We start from the raw sequence: 9,108 nt of genomic DNA, 5'->3' as shown, positions 1-9,108 counted from the left end.
AAAATAATAAATTATTATACTATTTGAGTTATAATTTATTGACTTTATGATGATGACTAATTTGTTATTTATATAAAAATGTGTCTATATAAATATATCAATTTAAATGTTGATGTGTATTACATTAAATAAATATTAAATTACGTAAAAATATTTTTAGTTACTTTTATATTAATAATAGAACAAAAATCTAAAGAAATTACATAATTAACTATTTTAGAGGACTAATATTTTTTAGGTTTAATTATTTTGTTAGTAATTTTTATAATTTTATTAAATTTTTAATTAAATATTTATAGTTTAAAAATTTTAATTTAATAAAATTATAAAGATTTAAACAACTAAAATGAATACAATTAAAACAAAAAATTAAAAACATTCTAATCAAGATCTCTTAAATTTTTTGTTCTGTTGTACTAAGAAACTGAATTTTATTTTTAATCAACAACTAATAAAAAAAATAGTAAATGAGCAAGTATTAAAATTTTGAGTTCATCTTATAAAGAAAAAAGTTATGAATTATTTATTAATTAAAAAAACATAATTTTTAAAAAATATTTCGTACACATTAACTATTAATTATTATATATTCATATATAACTTAATTTATTTTTAATATATATTTTATACTGATGATTAATTTTAGTGTGTATTTTAAAATAATTTTCGATCTTTTCATTTTTTTCGCAATGAAAAACTTGCCACGTCGGTAGTGATTATTGATGATAGAATATGCTCTCAGTTATCACCCTCTATATATTGATCTTACCATTGCATATATTTTCTATATCTGCCTCTTTAGTTCATTGCTCAGATACATATAGTATACCGTAGCACTTTGATTTATTAGTTCCCATCTACTATTTGAATTATGGAAGATTACATCTTCATAACCCTAGGTGGCTGTTTTAGTTTTCTAGTTTTGTATGGTGTGATTAAACTAGTGCATGAGATGTGGTGGAAACCAAGGAGAATGGAGAAAATGTTGAGGCAGCAAGGGATAAGAGGCTCTTCATACAGAGTCATTAATGGAGACATATCAGTGATGAATAAGTGTGACCGGGTGGCAGCTTCAAAGGCTATCACTCTCAACCACCAAATCGTCCCTCGAGTCTTTCCTTTCTATCACAACATGATTCAGCAATATGGTATGTATAACGAGCTTCCTTCTAAATACAAGTTTTTTTTTTTAATCAAGGTTCATGTTAATTTACTAAAATTTGTTTTCAGTCCTCCCAAACGTTTCTTTTTTAATTTTTTTACAAATCCAAATTAATTTTCAATATTATCCCATTCATTCTTGTCATTGATCTTTCTTTATTCCCAAAATAATTGTAGCTAGAATAAACATTTCAAGTATTGTTTCAGCTAGTAAATTTTTAATATTCCTATGTCAAAAGAAACTTATGTTTATCAAAATAAAAAAATCATATATATGATGAGAGCAGATAAATAATAAAAAAGTAAAATAGTTTCTTTAATTTTTCCTTCCTTTTTTTGCTCCTTCCTCTTCTTTATATTTATTTCTATATTTCTAAATAATTTAATTATGGAGAAAATGAAGAGGAATAAAGAAGAGAACAAAGAAAAACGAAAAAAAAAAGAAAATACACAAGAAATTTTTCAAAAAATTGTGTTAATTTTGTGATAAACACAAATTTGTTTACCATCAACACAAAAGCTCATTTAGAGAAAATTAAACACAAAAAAGTAAATACAAAATATGAGATTAAAACATAGAAATTTTATAACTATAAACACAGATTTTTTTAAAGGTAAATATAATTTTTTTTAAGGTGAACATAATCTTTTGAAGAGAAATATATAAGAAATCAACATAAAAATTATTGATGATAAATGCAGAATTTTATGACAATTAATATAAATATTTTAAAAATAAATATACAAAATTTTTTAGAGAAATATAAGAAGCAAACATAGATATTTAGTTATTTACACAAAAGTTATTTGTTTTATAATAAATACAAAAAACCTTAAGATGATGATAAACAAATTTTTTTTAATCTAAACATTTTTTACTATTTATTTGTCCATTCTCAATTGAAAGGTCTTCTTATCACGATTAATATATATTTTTCTCTGCAACATGTACTAATTAGCAACATTATATATTCAGTTCATTCAATTAATCCATAAAACTCTCTAAAAAATAGTGGTGTTCTAATGCTAAATTTTGTACTCATGACAAAAGTAGTCAATAAAAAAAAATAGAAAATAGAAAACATATTTAAATAGACAATCGTAGTAGGAGGTAGGAGAGGTTGAAATGATTTTGGACTTGTTTATCAAGAATTTAGTTATTTTGTGTTTTAAAAAATATATTTTAAATATATAATAACAACATTTTTTTAAGTTTTGATATATTTCATACATTAGAAATATATAAAAAGGTTTTTTAAAAAGTTTTAATAAACTACTTTATATATTACTGGTCTTAAAATGTGTTTTAAAGAACATATATATTAGCAAGATCTTAAGTTCTTTAACTACCAAAATTGTTAGATAAAAATATAAAATAAATTTCTTTGTGAGAGAGAATGTAAAACTCTTTGAAAAGAGATAATGAATGCGATATTACAAATTTATTGATTGGACCTAGTCACTAAAATCATTTGGTAATGACGCACAATATCCTTTTAACTACAAAAATATTGGATAAAAAACTAGGAGTATAATTTATTTATGAGAGAGAATGTAAAATTCATTGAAGAGAGATAATGAATTCCATATTAAAAGGATTAAAGTTAGGAGGCGTTTCAGGTATATCCCCTTTTTTTTAGAAGTTTGAATTTTGAAATGTCATGAATGAATAATTTTTTGGTTAATCATTTGTTTTTTAGTGAGATAGTAATTGATAATATTATTCTTGTGAAAGCTTTAATTTGAAGGACGAAAGGGACTGCCGTAATACACTGGCTGAAACGTTAATTAGAAACATAAAAATTTAGATTGTAGCTATTTTTTTTTGCTTTTTTCACCATTATTATTGCAACATATGTTATCTCATGGTTCTTATTTATTGATGTTCAATAATAAAAGAATAATCTATACATTCAAATATTTTGTTAACTAAATCTAATTAAATTAGTCTAATATAATAAAAATTAATTATGATTAATATCATTTTAATTTTATTATTTAACTTAAATAAACTTAGTTTATAAAAAGACTTAAATATATAACATTACTTAGGGGTGGCAAACGTGACTAAACCCATCAGATTGACCTGTGTAACCTGCCTAAAAAAAGTAGGCCGTGCTGAAAATTTTGAGACCACCATACTTAAAAAGTCCGCCTAATCCGCAATACTTAAACCGTGCACTTTGGCGGGGCGCACTTTTCCAGCAGGCCCAATACTTTTTTTGGCTAGGGACGTTTTTACAAAAAAAAATTGATTTTATGATTATGTTTATTATATATTTATAATTATAAAAATTTTAATGTTTGTGAATTTATAAATTATAATTTTTTATATCTTTAAAAATTATAAATTTATCGAAATAATTGTAAAATTATATACATTATTTAATATTTAATGGTAAAGAAAAGAGAGATTTGGCAGACCAAGCCCGCCAACCCGCTATTAGGCAGGGTGAGAGGAAGTTTTAGGACCACTTCTTTAGAGTAGCGGGATAGACTTTTGGCGGGGTGCTAAACCATTTGCCACTCCTAACATTACTCATAATAAAATATTAAAATCCAAAAAATGTGATTAAGAAAAAAGTTTATTATATTTATTTTGTACCCTTAAAACACATATTAAAATTATAAAATAAAAAATTATTAAAAATATAAAAAATTTAAATTTTTAATGTATTTATTTTATATTTATTAAATAAAAATATTTAAAATTTTTCACTAATAATATAACACGTATTAACCAAATCCCTAAGTAAAATATATTTTTTTATTACGTCTAACTCGGTAACTCTATTTTTTTTCATGTCGTTCTCTACTTTCAATAATTTCATATTTTTTTTCACAATTCCTAAAATTAAAATTATTTGACATTAATTGTTTTTACAATCAATATATTTTAAAAAAAATATTATTACTGCTCTGAACTTGTACTACATGTATTCTCTTAGAAATTAAAATTAATATTTATTTTTTTCAATAAACACTATCTCTATTTTGAATTTATGCTGGTAGAATCACTAAATTTTATAATTACTAATATTCGTTACGTTCTATTACATTTATTTTTCTAATTTCTTACAAAAATATGCAAAGAATAAACTATTTTTTTTGTTCTTAATTACTGTATATTATAATAACATCACAAACAATATTATACTTGAATATTAATATTTATACCTCTCAGAGAAATAATTTAACTGATTTTTCGTAAAATTTTGGTCTACTTTAACCAAAAAAAGTATAAACTAAAAATTTTAGTTGATCAATTTAGACGACTCTTTTAAAAAAATATTTCCAAACTAATAATATATTTTATTGATCTTGACTTAATTCGTAAAATAATTTTGTTCTTATATTATGTTTGTAAAATAATTTTTACTATGATATAATAATAATTAATAATATATACTTAATAACCATCATAGACGATTTACTATTATTGGTAATATTATTTTTATAGTTTAAAATTTAGGAATAGAAGAAATTTCAAAAATAGTCTTTACACTGTTATAACTTGTAAAGGAAATATTTTGCAAAGTATTTTTTAAATAATTATAAAAATAATAAAATTGTCAATAATAATTGACAAATTTAAAGTACATATATATAATAGCAAAAAATATAAATAGTCGTAATATGAATGATTAAGTACATGCATAATAATATTTATAAACGTTATTTTCAAAAATATAAACTAGATAAAAACGATAACATATATAATATAAAAATACATTTAGAAAATTTAAAAATAATAATATAAAGTATTATTACCATAAAATGACATAAAAGAAATAATATATTACAAAATCAAGAGTTTATGTCTAAAAAATAAAAATTAATGGCTTAGTTGGTATTCTTATTTAGTAGATACTATCATAAAGATTTTATAATTGTCTTTATGTAAATATATATTTTTTTATTATTAAGTAATGAATTGTAAAATTTGATTTGATATGCTATAAAAATGTTATCTTTTTTTAAAATGCAGCCAAACAAATAAAGTACACTTTTAATACAAAATCTTTCATAAAAAAATATTTTTAATATTTTTATTTAAGTAGGTGTCTTCACATTTTATCTTTGACCTAAAACATCTTTCTATGCACAACAGATAATTAATTTTTTTTTGTTGGTATTCAAATAAATAATTAATTTAAAAGAATATTTTTAACTCATTTTTTTTTTGTACGGGCCCATAAAATACCTTCTCAGTCCATAATGATATTAACTAATTCACCCCTTTAAAGTCACACATGCACGTTATGTCAATCTATTAGATTAAGAATAATAGTGACATGTTTACATTTACAAAATCTGCAACATCAGATTGCAGTTACAACTCATCCATACAGCTCTTTTTGCACATATTCACATAATACATATTTTTTTACATCTGAACCGATATTATTTTTTTTTATATTAAATCTGAATGACTCTGAATTATAGCGAGCACACACAATTGAGAGAATGTAAAATCTATTGAAAAAAGGTAATCAAATTTGAAATTACAATTTGACCTAAAAAGATTAGAGGTGACGTCATTTCTTCGTTACAAAATTTATTGAAAAAGGTAATCAAATTTGAAACTACAATTTGACCCAAAAGGATTAAAAGTGACGTCATTTTTTCGTTATCTAGAATTGAGTTTGAGAGTTTGCATGTAGGGGAAGTTTCACTAAGTTGGTTTGGAAGATTCCCAAGACTCATAATCGGAGACAACGAACTTGTTCGATCGATTTTATTAAATAAGAAGGGTCACATTAGGAAGCCGCCACGTAGCCCCCTTGTTAAGCTCCTTGGCATTGGATTAACTTCGCTTGAAGGTGAAATTTGGACTCAGCGCAGAAAAGTCGTAACTCCTGCATTCCTCCACGACAAATTGAAGGTACTAATTAATATTATAATATAACTAATGTTGGTCAAATAATTAGTTCATTAGCTTATTTAAGTAATTATTGGAATTCAAATTTTGTCTTATCTATATATCAACCTATTTAAAGTGACAAACTCTTAAATAGATGACATAACATAAGAAATTAATAATGCAATTTTAATGTGTTAAATATAATTATAGGCATTGGTTCCGTCTACGTTTCTACATAGCTGTAGTGCCATGATAGATCGGTGGCAAAAGCTAGTGGAACACAAAAGATCTTGTGAGATTGATGCAAGTTCAGAATTCGATGTTCTCACGGGCGATGTTATTGCTCGAGCAGCTTTTGGAAGCAACTACCAAGAGGGAAAGAAAATCTTTGACCTACAACATGAGATTAGATTCCTAGTCAATGAAGCTGCCAACGCCATTTATATCCCAGGTTTCAGGTATGAAGGAATGGAATTAATGAATGAGATAACTAACAATTAATAGTTAATATTATTATTATTATTATTTGTGTGTGTAGATTTATACCAACACAGAAGAACAAGAGAAGGTACGATCTGGATGTTGAAATCAAATCTATATTGATGGATATGATTGAGAAGAAAGGGCATGCAATTAAGGACGGTAAAATAGAAGGCAGTGATTTGTTAAGTCTTCTACTAGAATTTAAACAACACAATAATTCTCTCACAAATGAGGATATAATCGAAGAGTGCAAGTTGTTCTACTTTGCTGGCCACGTCACCACATCCAATCTACTTGCGTGGACTATGGTGTGTTTGTCTATGGATCCTTTCTGGCAAGAAAAGGCAAGAGATGAGGTACTTCATTTGTTTGGTAAAAGAGCCCAACTTGATTTTGAAGACATAAATCGCCTCAAGATTGTAAGTTTTCTCTTTAATAATTTTGTTGCAAAAGGTTTACAAAAATGCTATTCATAGAATATAAACTAAAATCAATCACTTTATATTTATTTATAATTATATATTATTTAATTTATTTTTAATATATATTTTATTTTATTAATTAATTTTAATATATACTTAATTTGATTAAAGACATAATTATTATAATATCTTATAAATTTATTAAAAATAGATAAAATAATACAAAGATATATACAATATGATGTGATTAATTTGATGATTGATTAATTCTTGTGTTCATGAAATATTTGTGTTATTTCTTATGTTATACAAATAACCGATTTTTAGTACAAATACTTAAGACCTATTTAAAGATCTATTTAAAATGTGTGAATTATTTTCAGGTGGCAATGATATTGAAGGAAGTTTTGAGACTGTATCCACCTCTACCAGTTTTATACAGATACACTAAGTGTGAAACGAAAATAGGGAACATGACTATTCCAGCAGGTGTTGAACTTGTTTTACAAGTGTTGCATATTCATCATGATAACAAATATTGGGAGAAGGCAGAAGAGTTTAATCCAGCAAGGTTTGCTGATGGGATTTCAAATGCTTCTAACGAAGATCATGCTGCTTTTTATCCATTTGGATGGGGTCCAAGAATCTGTGTTGGACAAAACTTTGCATACTTGCAAGCAAAGATGGCACTCTCTAAGATTCTTCAAAATTTTTCGTTCCACCTCTCACCCTCTTATTCACATGCTCCATCTAACTATCTTACTCTCAAGCCAATACATGGAGCTCCCGTTATTATTCATCGCATTTCAGACTCTTAAAGAAGCGAGTGGAGAAGAAAGAAGTGAAAAGGAGGAAGAGAAAAAAGAAGTACAGTGAAAATTTAATTCTCTTTAAGGTGTTTGAAAGAAGAAAATTTATGAAGGAATAAGAAATTAGTATAATAATTTATTGTTCTCGTTTGTTTGGAATAAAGTGTGAAAACAAATAAACAATTAAGTATAAAAATGTTAAATTTGTCCTTCAAACTATATTGTTAATAACTATGTTTTAATTAATATAATATCTTATTTTTAACATTTTGTTGTACAAATACATAATAATCCATTTTAATATAAATGTTAATGTTATAAAATATAAAACATATATGTTTATACATGTTCCAAAACATAAAAGCTAGATCCAATAACAATAAAAGGGCCGATCTAAAAGGATAGTTTCCACCATATATCCGACCTCTTTAAGGAGATCGAATAGAACGAAGTGAGTCCAGTTCTACTTGTCCAAACAAGTAAATGTCTTCTCGAATCTCTCTAACTATCTCTATCTTTTTTGAAAGATAGATTCTAACAAACTCCCAAAATAAAGGAAATGGATATCCATCAATAAGGTGGAACTACTCTAACAAAAGTGGTTATTAACTCTATTATAAATACACTGCCACTCCTCAGGTATAAATACGTTCTAATCTACTAAAATCTGCCTAAAATCTTTATTAACTTAAGTATCGGAGTCTCTTGCAGGTACCACCTTTACCTTCTCACAAAAAATTCAAACAGTGACACCTCGACACTAAATAAGTCAGATGCTGCCTCAGAAAAATTTTAAATCTCACGTCTAGCCTAACATATTTCTGATAACCCTCAAAATAATATATATAATCAACTTTCTTCCATTTCTCTTTATAACGGGAGAGAAACTTTTTGAGTAGATTTCACTATTTTTTTATACTTTTTTTTAATTCCCTTCCAACCAAAGAAAATTGACTCCATTTCTCTTTTATTTCTCTCTCAACTACTAATTTCTTTCTTATTTAACCTCAAACAAACAAACTAAGTCTTAGTTTTCCTTTAATACAAAGTAATTGTAGCATGCATTATTTAATTCTCTCATTTATTTATTTTGCCGTCAACTTCTCTTGAACTTCTGTACTGGTGTTTTATTTATTTTTTTGTATTAATGTACTGGTGTTTTATTTAATAACCCAATATCCAACTGTGGCCCAAATTTGATAAAGAATGTAAGTAATGGAGTCCAATGTGTTAAGTTTGAATATTGTAAAAATGAGGCCTATGATAAAGATAACTCACTCCATATTGGAGAGATTTCTTATAACCCTTGATCTCAGAATAATATGAAACTATGCACCTTCAAAAATAAAAGGTTGCAACCCAACCCATG

The 9,108-nt window shown here is 25.3% G+C and overlaps 1 protein-coding gene across 2 annotated transcripts; it reads left to right on the top strand.

The window, feature by feature from the left end:
- The first annotated feature begins 817 nt into the window (after nt 1–817).
- LOC107470676 (cytochrome P450 CYP72A616-like) lies at nt 818–7,902 on the top strand. 2 transcript variants are annotated; one of them, XM_016090082.3, is made up of 5 exons: nt 818–1,148; nt 5,826–6,046; nt 6,236–6,483; nt 6,564–6,927; nt 7,314–7,902. In XM_016090082.3, the coding sequence occupies exons 1-5, from the start codon at nt 872–874 to the stop codon at nt 7,746–7,748; spliced, it is 1,545 nt and encodes a 514-aa protein (XP_015945568.1). In that variant the 5' UTR covers nt 818–871; the 3' UTR covers nt 7,749–7,902. The 2 variants fall into 2 exon arrangements, with proteins under 2 accessions (XP_015945568.1, XP_052111016.1); XM_052255056.1 differs by having other exon boundaries at nt 1,061–1,152.
- The last annotated feature ends 1,206 nt before the right edge of the window (nt 7,903–9,108 follow it).

The sequence above is a fragment of the Arachis duranensis genome, chromosome 10, assembly GCF_000817695.3.
Source record: "Arachis duranensis cultivar V14167 chromosome 10, aradu.V14167.gnm2.J7QH, whole genome shotgun sequence".
NCBI lineage: Eukaryota > Viridiplantae > Streptophyta > Magnoliopsida > Fabales > Fabaceae > Arachis > Arachis duranensis.
This window is presented reverse-complemented; position numbering and strand designations above follow the sequence as displayed.